Here is a 13175-nt window from a genome sequence, read left to right on the forward strand (position 1 = left end):
GAAGTGCAAAAAACAAAAATGTCGCCCGGACTGTGCTGCCCCAAGAATGGACGGAATGCCGCCCCAGGCATGTGCTTCCTCCGCTGGTGCCTGGAGCCGGCCCCGCAGCCCAGGCCACAGCCTGGTTGCGACAGCTGATCACTGAGGTGGGGGGGCTGCTCCACCGCCATGCAAGAGGGCACTAGAGTAGGCCAGAGCGGTTGCAGAGGCTGGTAGCCAATCAGAGAAGGGCCAACTGAGAGCCAATCAGGGCTATGCTAGGCCCTATATAAAGGCTGCCCAGGCAAGCAGTAGGCAGTGTGTCCCAGACCTTCATGGGAGAAGGTCTGTCTTCAGAGCAGGAGACAGTATCTCTGAAAGAGCAGTGCTGGGCAGGCTCAAGGGAGCATACTACAGCTCCGGCCCAAGACCTGCCAGACTGCGGGGCCTGATAGAAAGGGGCCAGAGGGCCTGGAGGGGAAGTGGCCTAGGGACAGTTGGACAAAGGGAGAGCAGGGAGGCTGCCACTAGAGGATCCCTGGGTTGGGACCCAGGGTAGTTGGTGGGCCTGGGTCCCCCCGTTCCATCTTTTACTGCATCTGGCCATGCAGTGGCTGAGTCAAACTGCATCCGAGCCTTGAGACAAGGGGCTAGACTTTGGGGGTTTTCGTTGGCCACTGAGGCAGGTGCAAGGACTGTTGCTAACCTGCTTCCCCCCTCCCCGCCAGAAGGAGATGAGGATGGATTAGAGGGCACTGCTGGAGGAAAGTGGCCTGAAGAAGGACACCGTCAAGCGGACTAGGCAGATTGTGCCACATGGAGAGACCAAAATGGTGGAGAAAAGAGACTTCTATTGGAGGGCCTGGGTGGCTTGGCTTGCCGAACACCAGAGGGAGTTGTTCTGGCTGCTGTGGAGGTCGGCACCCAGACCAAACAAGCGATCTGGCACCGAGGGCGAGAGGCCAGGAACGCTGAACTGCTTCGCTTGTAGGTGACGGGGACACTAAAGGAGGGAGCCTCCCTCCTGGGAGGGCGCATAGAGGCCCCACCCAGAAAAGGCACCCCCTGTGAGAGTAACAGGGGGGCCTCCAGCTTGTTGGGTCTGTGGGGAGCCAGGGCACCTGAAGAGAGAGTGCCCCTACAGGACTCCCAAGGCCCGGGCCAGCCCAGAAGGAAGGGTTAGGGACCAAACAAGCAGGAGTAGGGATGTGGCAGGGGGAAGACCCAGAAAGTGCTTCCACTGCCACCAACGGGGACATTTAAAGAGGCACTGCCCCCTGAGGCAGAAAGGGGGAGTGTCTGAGACAAGGGCTCGGTCAGAGACCAGCCACAGAAAAGGTGGTGGTGAAGATGGAGGCCCCAGAGAAAAAGAGGCTGGGGCAGAGAGGCCCTACTGAAATGAGGGAACCCACATAGGAGCCAGGAGGGCCCATGTGGGAACCCAAACAGAAGTAGGAACCCACGTAGGACCAGGGTGTTCTACAGTGGGAACCCAGACCCTACAGCTGGGAAGCAGCTGGCTCCAGACTTTGGAGGGCCTGCGAGAGGAAAGGGATGCCCTGCAGGGCCCACTACGAAGGAAGCTGGGGTGATAGGGACCCCTTTCCTCCCCTCCCCCGTGAGCATTTTTAAGGGGGAGGGTTTGTGGTGGGACGGCTGCCCCACCCCCATGTGAGAGGGAACTAGAGTAGGCCAGAATGGCTGACGGCTTGCACAGCCAATCAGGGCTAGGCTAGGCCCTATATAATGGCTGCCCAGGAGAGCAGCAGGTAGTCAGTCTGGCCCAGAATTTCATGGGGAAAGGTCTGTCTCCAGAGCAGGAGACCAGCATCTCGGGCTGGGCAGTACTGCCTCTGGCCATCTGGTGGCTGAGACAAATTGTAACCGGCCCTTGAGACAAGGGGCTAGACTTTGGTGGTTGCGGTTGGCCACCGAGGCAGGTGCAAGGACTGTTGCTAACCCCTGCCCCCTGGAATGGGGTGAGGATGGACTAGTGGGCACTGCTGGAGGGGCAGTAGGCTGAAGGACACTGTCAAGCGGTGAGCAACGCGGCTCCAGATGCCAACGGTGGACAAGAGACGGATGGGATGCTGCCAGCAGAGGGCGTTCTCCATCGACTGAGCTAATTCCCAGAGCGACCAGCGGGAGGCGCCATGCTGGTGAGTCCCAACCCCATCAAAATCTCCCAGCCCTATTGTGGGCCCACTGCTACCCTGCAGACTCTGGTCCGGACCAGACTGAGCTAGCGGGAGTGGCCTCCCTCTGAGTGGGAGAGCGAGAAGGGGAGTTGGTGGAAGGGGAAATGGAGCCCCCTGGCACTCACAGAAACTCTCTCCCCTTTCTATGGAGCAGGGTTCTTCCCTCTGCCCCTCAAATTCCTTCATATGGGGCAGGACCTCTTTCCCTTGCACCCACTCCCCTCCCCCCTTTCCTTGGTCTACCCCACCCCTCATTGCCGCAGCGCCCAGGCAGAGCTCTCCCTGCCCCATATGGTGCAGAAAAGCCTTTGTGTCAGGGCCACAGCCCCACTGGAGCTCGGAAAGCTCCACTTTTGAGGAGGTGGGGGTGGGACAGAGGCTCAGGGCTAGTTTCATCTCCTGCCCTTTATTCTCCCCTTGGCCCTTCTATGGGGTCTCTGGGTGTGACAGGAATAGGAGTCTCCTTCCAGCTGTCTTTCAGGCCCTGGGATCTGGCACAGCCTCCCAGACGGGCGCTTCCTGTAGCTGAGCCACGTGAGGGAGCAGTGGGGACAGGTCACCTCGTCCCAGCAATGCCAGCTCTCGAAGAGGCTTAGAAGGAAGACCCCAGTCCCTCATGGAGGTAAGAGCCATTTACTTCTTGGGGCGCGTGGGTCTCTTGAGGGAGAAATGGCATCCCCGATGCATAGCCTGGCTTGGAGCTTTCCCTGTCCCTGGATCCCAGCCCTGGTACAGAGCCCTATTTCTCATCATGATAACCTCATTGTGTTCTCAGAGGCTGTGTCCAGGATCCTGGAGACTGTTTCCTGCTGCAGGAGGTTTGAGCGGGGAGAGATCACTCACTGTCACGACCCAGGGGTCTCCGACCCAGGTCTGCAGGGTTCATGGGAGCAGCCACACTCCAACCCTCCACCTGGAAGCCTGCTGAAAATTGCTTACCTCAGACCCATGAAGTTCAGCCCCAGTTTGAGGCTCCACTCCTGAGGTCGTATTGGAAGCGTCCCAGGAAAGCTCACTCGCCTCCTGGCCCTGCGTAAGACAGCAGCAGGAACATGAAGCTGACTGAACACCAGGCCTGCTCCCTGTTCTGGACCGTGTGCTGACTGGTTCTGCTGCCGCTCCCCTGGCTTAATTTCCTGGCATCTGAGTTGTGGTGGTGATTGCACGTTTGTCTTTTGCTGCTGATCTTCCAATGACCTGGCTGACTCTCCACTCCTGTCATGTGAGTGTGGACTCTGGCTCTGACCAGTAGGTCTGGCTGCCCTTGACCCAGCCGTGATGTTCACTTTTGTACAATTTCTTCAATGCCCCTTTCTGCTCTCCAGCAAGATACACCAGTCCCTTGGCTCCCAAAGTCCCAGTTGCCCACTATTCAAGGGCTGAGGGGTAGTGCTTGTATCACCCACCCCAGCTGCCTTTCCTATGGGAATCTCCCTAGAGCAGAGGCGAAATCTGCTCTTCTCTTAGGATCAGTCCCACTCTGGCCTCAGCTCGGCTACTTTGTTGACTTGGGGTCAGGCACCACTTTTGAAGCCCTCAGCGTGTGGGTGGAGGTGGGAGCAGAGGCTGAAGCTCCAGCAGTTTCCACCAAAGAACACCCCCCTGTCTTTCTATGGTCCGGCTAGGGCTCCCCATCCATCCTGGAGCTGAACACCAGATGGGAGCTGATGGATTGTCCTTGGTGGGCCATGCTCTTGTGTGTGGTGAGAGGGCCAGGAGCAGATGCACCACGCCTGGCCAGGACTGGGCTAAACAGCCTGTAATGCTAGGTGAGTCAAACCATGGCCACAATACAGGGGGCATCCATGGGCATCCATGGGGACTGAATCTGGGCCCTTCACTACCAATAGCATAACTCGTTCCAACTAGAGTCATGACGCTGGGGACCCCTGCCAGCCCCTCTGAGGGGGGTCAGTATTATCCCTGTTCGCTGGGGCATAGGGATAGAAAGCAACTGGCTGCAAGGTCACACACGACGTCCCTGACAGAGGCAGGAAGGAAGCGTGGGACTGATACCAGTCCAGCTCCAACCACTAGACTCCACCCATTTCCAAAGTTGGAGAACCCAGGAGCCCTGACTCTTCCACTAGGCCTTAAATGACAAGACCAACCTCCCTCCCACTCAGGAAGCCATAGAAGGGACCATCTGCTGAGCTCCCCTTGGCAATGCCGCTGTCAGAGACCATTGCTAGTGGGTGCCAAGTGCCTGAGCAGGGAACTGCTTGAGAGCCTCCTAGAGACTCACAGGTGTTTGACTGTGACCCTCAGGGAGCGGTGGCAAGAGACTCTCCGGCTCTAACAAACTGTTTCTGTTCTCCTAGACAGTCAGCCCGTGAGGCCAGTTTGCAGAATGTGGAAGAGCCCTTTGGCGAGGCGTTGGAGGATTCACCATGAAGGTGGCAGCAGCGGCAGTGCCTGGGGTCCCCATGGGCCAAGCCTCTACTCCTGCCAATCCAGGCTAATCTCCCGCTGCTCTCAGTGGGGCTTGGCTTTAGCTGCTGGGCCTGTGAGCCTAGCCCAGGGGTCTCAAACACAAATGACCATGAGGGCTGCATGAGGACTAGTTCATTGGCCCGAGGGCCGCATCACTGACACCCCCCCCTCGCTGCCCCCGGCCCTGCCCCCAGAGGGGGCAGGAGGGGTGTGGCAGGGGCTCAGGGCAGGGAGTTGGAGGGGTGCGGCAGGGAGTGCAGGGTACAGTAGGGGGCTCTGGGCAGAGGGTTGGGGTGCAGAAAGGGTGAGGGATGCAGAAGGGGGCTCAGGATAGGAAGCTAGGGTGCAGGAAGGATGTGGGATGCGGCAGGAGGCTGAGGGCAGGGAGTTGGGGTGCAGTAGGGGGTTGAGGTGCAGGCAGGAGGCTCAGGGCAGGGGGTTGGTGTATGGGTTGCAGGAGGGAGTGCGAGGTGTGGCAGAGGGTTGGGGTGCAGGCAGGGGGCTCTGGGCAGAGGGTTGGGGTGCAGAAAGGGTGAGGGATGCAGAAGGGGGCTCAGGATAGGAAGCTAGGGTGCAGGAAGGATGTGGGATGCGGCAGGAGGCTGAGGGCAGGGAGTTGGGGTGCAGTAGGGGGTTGAGGTGCAGGCAGGGGGCTCAGGGCAGGGGGTTGGGGTATGGGGTGCAGGAGGGAGTGCGAGGTGTGGCAGAGGGTTGGGGTGCAGGCAGGGGGCTCACGGCAGGGGGTTGGGGTGCAGGATGGCATTGGGCTGTGGCCTGGACCCGCTTAGCTAGAGAAATAGCCCCGCAGGCCGCGTGTTGGAGACCCCTGGCCTAGACAGAGCACTCAGATATTTCCATCAGCCTGCTCAATGGCAAATGCAGCCACCCAAAGAAGTGAAGAAGAATGGAAGTGAAAGAGTAAAGCTGGACCATCCGCTGAGCTGCTGCACTCAAGTGAGCAGAGCCGGGGAGAGAAGAGGGAGAACTCGAAGGTGGCTGGCGGCAGTAGGGAGGAGAAGCAGTTTGGGAGCCAGGAGAGGAGAAATAAATAGTTAATGACAAATGCTGCAGGCTCTCTCTTGTGTGGTGAAGGGTTGAAAAGGGGTCTCTTTACTATCACGCTAAACTTTAAAATAGCTGTGTATGGGGCGGGGGGTCTATAAAGGTAAGAGGTCACTCTAGGGCCTTGAAGTCCCAGATTCTGGGGCTATTGCCTCCTTCTACCAGCTGATCTCAACCCAGCAACTCCCTCAGGTGGTAGCAGTAGTGAGCGCTTGTCCTCCTTTTCTGGACTAGTCACCAGAAAAAGGACACAATATATGTGGCCAAGGAAAGAGAGGGGCAGTGTTGCCTGTTAACATGGCTCTTGTCGGGGAGCACGGCAGGTTACTTTGGACTAGGTAGGAGCCACATGTCTCCAAACCTGCACCTCCCGAGGCTCCAGAGACTTTGCTCCCGATCCCAGAGCGTCCTCAGAGTCCTAAAAAGCAACAGAGGGTCCTGTGGCACCTTTGAGACTAACAGAAGTATTGGGAGCATAAGCTTTCGTGAGTAAGAACCTCACTTCTTCAGTGAGGTTCTTACCCACGAAAGCTTATGCTCCCAATACTTCTGTTAGTCTCAAAGGTGCCACAGGACCCTCTGTTGCTTTTTACAGATTCAGACTAACACGGCTACTCCTCTGATACTCAGAGTCCTAAAGCGCCAGATGGAATCTGGCCTCTCCTCCCCACCTCAGCAGTCCAGAAAAAGTTATTTGTAGACATGTTCTGTGTCCTCTCCTGCCACACTCCCCTGTTGGCGACTAATGCAGTCACAGAGTCCAGGCTCGGATATTAGGGAACACTATTTCACTAGGAGGGTGGTGACTATACAGCTCTTCTTTAATTGTGAGGAACCTGCTTGGTGGAGTGTCTCTCATTTTGCAGGTACTTCAGTTGATAGCCACAGTACAATGGTTTTAAATGCCTGTACAAATATATATAGTGCTAGCATCAGTGATTCAGATACATTACTTCTACAGCATGTCACCAGGAGCAAAAATGGAAAAACTAGTTACTGCTCTTACCTTTCCTACAGTTTAATTTTGTAAGCTGATGGGTTTTTAATAGTAAATGTTAGAATTAGTGTATCATATCATGCCCACAGGGTAATAGTCATGGATTTTAGGTGCATAACTTTCCTACCATCTGTCATATCACTTTTTCTCCTTAATAATTATTATAAGGGAAGGAGAGGCTACTTAAGAACAAAAAAAAGAGAGTTTTATATTTCTTCCTGAAAAGCAGTGCAATATGACATCAAGGTTGTGGGCCAGAGTGACCTTAAGGATGGTGTGATTATTGAGAGCTGTGAGGAAGGCAGGGCTGGAGCACATAAGCTATTGTGATTCCATTTTCAAGTGGGGCTGCACATCCAGAAAAACATCAGACAGAGTTGCAGATATGGAACAAAATAAAGGTAGGATCGTTCCAAAGTGGAGATGTATATTTTTGGTGTCATCAGCCCAGAGGTGAAATTGAGATTATATCAGTACTGTAGGAATTCATTTTCATCCACATTTTTTGTCCATTTATCTGGACTACAGGATTTACATTTTTTTAATTTTTTTATAAATACTCTGCAATACTTCCCAGGTAAATAAAATCAGTTAGGATATCTTATGACTTATTAATCGCTTAACTGTTCAATGCTGCTTTGGTAACCTAATATTTTAAAGTCTTTAATCTACAAAACAAAACACAAGGATAGTTGAATAAAACTGGGCCATGTTAAAGTGAATCTTAAAAAGGAGAGAGAAATAAGTATAGCTCACCGCGGGAAAAAGAGTTAGAAAAAAGAAAATGTGGTTAAGGATACTTGAAAAGACTATTTGAAATGTAAGGAAGGTAAAGACTATTTGAAATGTAAGGAAGGATTGTTTGTACATGCATTTTAGTATTCAGAGAGAATAAGTGCATTGGTTAAAGAACTTTTATTCTCTCACACACACACACACCTGTGGGTACTGGTTTCTCTACCCAAGAAACACAGGAACACTTGTTTTATTCCTAACCAGATTCCAAATTTCTATTTTACTAATCTGTATGTTTCTTGCTGGTTCCTCCCTAGCATCTGAATGGGAAACAAACAGAGCAGAATTTAGCTTAGTGGGAGACATAGGAAAGGGAAAAATGCTGGGCCAGGATCTTCATTGCCCTGCTCTTAATATAGCAATTTACACCATAACAAAGTGGATGTAACACACTACCGCATCAGCAGAGTAGTGTTTTATATCTACTTGGCACTTGTTTTGCCTTGTGTAAATGACTACACCTGTTGCAGGGCACCAGGCAGTCCCGCTGTATCTGCCATGTACTCCCTCACCTTCTACCGATCCTTCAGAAACTGCTGGTCAGAAAGGGCAGAGGATGATGATGATAGTTAGAGGAAATCTTAATAGAAAACAAAGTTCATACTGACCAATGTCAGCATTATCCTATAGTGATGGCCCCTTCTGCACAGTATTATCTACCAAAGTTCAGAGACTGCCAGTGATAGCTTGTACAGATATTGAGAAAGCAACTGTTTAACCCTTGTGACATGTATCTGGTGAGTGTGGTCAGGGGACAAGAAACTGAGCAAGTGAAAAACATCTCAGGGTAGGTCAAATCATGATTTTAAATTACAGGGGGGAAGCATTTACTTCTTTTTACAAGGATTAATTAAAGTAGTATAAAAAAATTAAAATAGAAATTTTGTTCTTAAGTGTTGTCTCTCTCTTCAAATCTCCCACTGTGTGTTCTAAAATATGCCAGCATAAAACATTTTTCATTGGAATAATATGTGATATGTATGAATCACTTGCAACCATTACATAATTTGTTAACATTGTGGTCAGGTCCTACACCTATCCTCTCTGCCCCTTTCTTGCCCCCTAATAAAATGTTCTTTGGTCTCATCTTGTCTTACCAAAATTCATGGCAACCTTGCCCTGATAATAACTATTAAGCTGCTTCACTAATAGCAATGTTTCCTGTGTGAACTAAATATGTAACAGTACTAGAAGCCCTGCTGTGTATGAACTGAAAAAGCATGATCACATAAAATTATTATAGTATAGACAAATATGATTGAAATGGTGCTGTTGAGAGGACTGGGAGAGGAGAAAAAGCCTGGATTGTGTTGATAGTGTATCAGAAAGTGATGATTACCAAGAACCACAGGCGCAATAGATTGGATGGTGGGTGTACAGCTTGCTGTGCAGCATTGAAACATAGACTGCAGTCTGACAAAAGTACAAAAAATAAATGTCAATGATTATATAACAAGCCATTCAAGGGAAAATTTCCTCTCATGGTGAGTTCCAGCGTGTGCTTTCCTGAACCATAGTGCAAGGTATGCACTAAGTATATTTGCTGCATTATATGCCCAGTAGTGCAATTATAGGATCAACAGTAAGGCTGTAATAGCCATGCTCAGAAGGATTTTTATTATTTGATTAGGGATATAACCCTCTTGTCTCAATGCATAAAGCTTAGGAAGAAAGTTTCTTAACTCACCACTATGTGCAATCACTCAGTACAGCCAGCTGCAAGTGTACAACATCAGCTTCCCCCTTAAAACTCATGAGAGGGGTTTGAAACAATGAGTTTTTTAACAATGCACGTGTTGAGGGTTTTTTGTTTCACTCTTTTCAGGGTTTGTATTTTCCTGTGGACAGTTTTTTCCTGGAGCGAGCAAGGCCAGGAACTTCCCCTTAAAACGGGGGGGGGTGGAAGGGGCTGAGATTCCCAAGACTTCAGGAGGGGGTTTAAGGAACAGCCGCCAGGCAGCCGTTAGCAGGTTGCCTACGCGCCCCTCACAAGCCTGTCCCCCACTAGCTCCCGCCCTGGGGCGCGTGTGAACCCAGACGGCCCATGCTCTGGACTGACGGTCAGAACCGCAGGCCAGTGTCCTGTGGGGGGCGTGGCCTGAATGGTGTAACTGGCCGCGCAGAGGGATTGGCGTGTGAGGGGCGGGGCTCATGGAGGCCGCCTCAGGCCCATCTGCGGGAGTAGGGGGTTGAGAGGGATTTGTGTCACGTGACCCACCAGATGCGTCATCAGCGCGCGCCCCTGACGGCTTTCCGAGGCGGAGGGTGGAGCCGTGCAGCTTTCTGGCACTGCTTAGTGGCACAGTGACCCGGTCGGACATGAGCGGCCTCAGCCTTCTGTTGCGGGCGGTGCGCGCCGCGTTCCCCGCCGGGGCCAGGCAGCTACGTACGGGCGGTCTCCGCAGTGCCTATGCCAAGGAGCTTTTCCTGGGGAAGCTGGAGAAGGTGAGGCCGAGCGAGACGAGGCCGGACTCCCAGCACCCTCCGCACCTGTGCTGGCCCCTGGGCTCTCCCCTCCCCTCGCTGGGGCTCCCCCCCCCCCCCGCCACTGTCTACGCCCGGCCCCTGGGGTCTCTCCTCCCCTCGCTGGGACTCCCCCCCCCGCCACTGTCTGCGCCCGGCCCCTGGGGTCTCCCCTCCCCTCGCTGGGGCTCCTTCCCCCCGCCACTGTCTGCGCCCGGCCCCTGGGGTCTCCCCTCCCCTCGCTGGGGCTCCTTCCCCCCGCCACTGTCTGCGCCCGGCCCCTGGGGTCTCCCCTCCCCTCGCTGGGGCTCCCCCCCCCCGCCACTGTCTGCGCCCGGCCCCTGGGGTCTCCCCTCCCCTCGCTGGGGCTCCCCCCCGCCACTGTCTGCGCCCGGCCCCTGGGCTCTCCCCTCCCCTCGCTGGGGCTCCTTCCCCCCGCCACTGTCTGCGCCCGGCCCCTGGGGTCTCTCCTCCCCTCGCTGGGGCTCCCCCCCCGCCACTGTCTGCGCCCGGCCCCTGGGGTCTCCCCTCCCCTCGCTGGGGCTCCCCCCCCTGCCACTGTCTGCGCCCGGCCCCTGGGGTCTCCCCTCCCCTCGCTGGGGCTCCTTCCCCCCGCCACTGTCTGCGCCCGGCCCCTGGGGTCTCTCCTCCCCTCGCTGGGGCTCCCCCCCCGCCACTGTCTGCGCCCGGCCCCTGGGGTCTCCCCTCCCCTCGCTGGGGCTCCTTCCCCCCGCCACTGTCTGCGCCCGGCCCCTGGGGTCTCCCCTCCCCTCGCTGGGGCTCCCCCCCGCCACTGTCTGCGCCCGGCCCCTGGGGTCTCCCCTCCCCTCGCTGGGGCTCCTTCCCCCCGCCACTGTCTGCGCCCGGCCCCTGGGGTCTCCCCTCCCCTCGCTGGGGCTCCCCCCCCTGCCACTGTCTGCGCCCGGCCCCTGGGGTCTCCCCTCCCCTCGCTGGGGCTCCCCCCCCGCCACTGTCTGCGCCCGGCCCCTGGGGTCTCCCCTCCCCTCGCTGGGGCTCCCCCCCCTGCCACTGTCTGCGCCCGGCCCCTGGGGTCTCCCCTCCCCTCGCTGGGGCTCTCAGCCAGCGGCCCCCCCCTTGGGCCAAGGTCTGCACCCGGCCCCTGGGGGTTTCTCCTCCCCTCGGTGGGGTGCCCGGCCCCTGGGGGTCTCTCCTCCTTCCAGGTTGTCCCAACTCTGGTCCCTCGTCTCCCTTCGGGGTCCCCTCGCAGCCCCTCCCTTTCTCCTGCATGGAATGGAGCCGTTTCATTCCATGCTGACTATGTGCAGATAAGGTTTTACAGCCTGGCTCTTATTTGTGCAGGGACAGCTCAGGAGTCAAATCTTACATGAGTGACTTGTGTAAATGGGACCACCTATTCACTGTCTGTACCCCTGACGTAGGCCAGTTGCTGGACCCAGATTCTAGTGTAAGAGGACCCCCCTTCTCCCACCAGAACGTGTTGCACCATGTGAAACACAGCTAGGCTGCTGTACACTAACTTTTTTTTCCCTGAAAGTCTTCCTTTGATGCTAGCAACAATAGGAATGCTATTAGAGACAGCTTGCAAGCTTTTTAACATCATGTTGAGTAACTCCATGGTGGTAAAAATGCATGCTACTTACCCTTGGGTTTAAGCTGATAACACCAGGTGCTGATAATGGGTAAAACACTTGCTAATGTAGATTTACTGTGTGGAGTCTTACTGGAGTCATTTGATATTCAAATTGGAGTATCAGGAGATAGGTTTCAGATTATGGGGTCCGAGGAACACCTAGGAAGATCTGCTAGGAAAGTGGATATGGCCTGAATGGTGTATGAGGGAGAGGAGACAGTTTATCTTGTGCTCAGACATTTAGGACAGCAGCTGCTAGATAGAATTTAGGTGTGTTAGTTTTAAGTGATTTGCTAATCATCTCCCTGCTTGGTTACTATAACCTCTTCTTCTTCAGCCTCACTGACATGCACATTGCTCCTCTTAAGGTGTCCAAGGTGTAGTTGCCAAGACTATATTTTAGCCAGTTAATCTGATCATATCTTCCCCTCATTGAATCCCTACACTAGTCCTCAGACACACCAGTTTGTTCAGCCTCCATTCATAGTCTTTCACAATTTCATCCTGATTTTCATCTGTTACCTGGTCTGCTATTGTGCACTCTCCACCACAAGTGATACTGCATCCATAATGTCCTCCTATTTGTGCCTCTGTGCAATTTACTGTGGTTTCCCCTTCTATGTGGAACACTCTCCCCATTCTAGCTTGCCAACCTTTCTTCATTGAAGTCTGCCTTAACAAACCACTTCTGCAATGAGTCTTCTAAGGAGTGAGTTTATAACTAAAGAGGAAAAAAGCAAAGTTGCCTCCTCTTGCCAATGTATTCCATGTGCTGTGGATCTGTCATCTTGGTTGTAATGTTTTGGGGTTTGGGAGTCTATATTCTTTTGTGTACTCTGCAGTGCCAGGCATATTCTGGGTGCTTAACAAATAATAGAGCCAATATTTGTATACAAGTGGAAATCATTCTAAAAGTTACATTTCTTTACTTTTGAAGTTACACTTTATTCTATGGAGATCGCATAAGGGCCAAAATTCTGGATTCTGTACTACTGGGGTATCTGGTTTGGCAGTAAACACATGCTTAGCACTTCACTTTTTGTTAGTTTAAATTGATAGGAAACAGAACTTGTATAAAGGTGGGTTCTTCATAGTCTGTCTAAAGGAAGATTTAATTGTGTGGTCAGTTTCACTTCCACATTTCAATGAACTGTTGGAAAGGCACATACTCAAGTTTCCATTGCTTGTTGATAGTTGGCTTTCATCCCCAAGGGCACACCTATGTTACACAATATACGTGGTCTGTATTTTCTCTTTGCCCTTCTTCCTTTGAACCCTGCCCCTGCTGATGTTGACTTCTGAGCAACAGTGTCACTTCTGCCCAGTTTTTTTTTTTCTTTGAAGAAAGGGGAGAAAATAATTTAAGGACATACTAAGCAACCAAGTTAATTGCTTAACATTGTAAAGTATAGTAAATTTCCCTTAAAAAAGAAATAGGTAGCTAAATCATATGCTAGCTATCAGACAATTAAATGTCATCAAACTTCTGAAGTAATGCTCAGCTTCAGACCCAATCCTGCACTCACCGACAGTAATGGGATTTTTGCCATTGACTACACTGGTAACAAGACTGTATAGTGTTCAAAGAGCATTAGTCTTCCTTCTGTGCCATTAAACAAGCCATTCAATCGGATTA

At 53.1% G+C, this 13175-nt stretch overlaps 1 protein-coding gene and 1 long non-coding RNA gene across 2 annotated transcripts in view; both read left to right on the forward strand.

Annotated features, from left to right (window-relative positions):
- The first annotated feature begins 1287 nt into the window (after positions 1-1287).
- On the forward strand, positions 1288-5009 carry LOC128841096 (uncharacterized). Its single transcript, XR_008445770.1, has 5 exons — positions 1288-2138; positions 2648-2799; positions 2953-3399; positions 3803-3946; positions 4499-5009. It is a non-coding gene; the product is annotated as an uncharacterized LOC128841096 (long non-coding RNA).
- A 4700-nt stretch (positions 5010-9709) lies between these two features.
- The window catches only part of ACAD9 (acyl-CoA dehydrogenase family member 9), a 50847-nt gene continuing 47381 nt past the window's right edge, over positions 9710-13175 (forward strand). The window contains exon 1 of the mRNA XM_054034560.1: positions 9710-9909. Coding sequence (XP_053890535.1) covers positions 9784-9909 — 126 coding nt within the window. The 5' untranslated portion in view covers positions 9710-9783. The remainder of the gene's footprint in view (positions 9910-13175) is intronic.

This window comes from Malaclemys terrapin, chromosome 7 (assembly GCF_027887155.1).
Source record: "Malaclemys terrapin pileata isolate rMalTer1 chromosome 7, rMalTer1.hap1, whole genome shotgun sequence".
NCBI classification, from domain to species: Eukaryota; Metazoa; Chordata; order Testudines; family Emydidae; genus Malaclemys; species Malaclemys terrapin.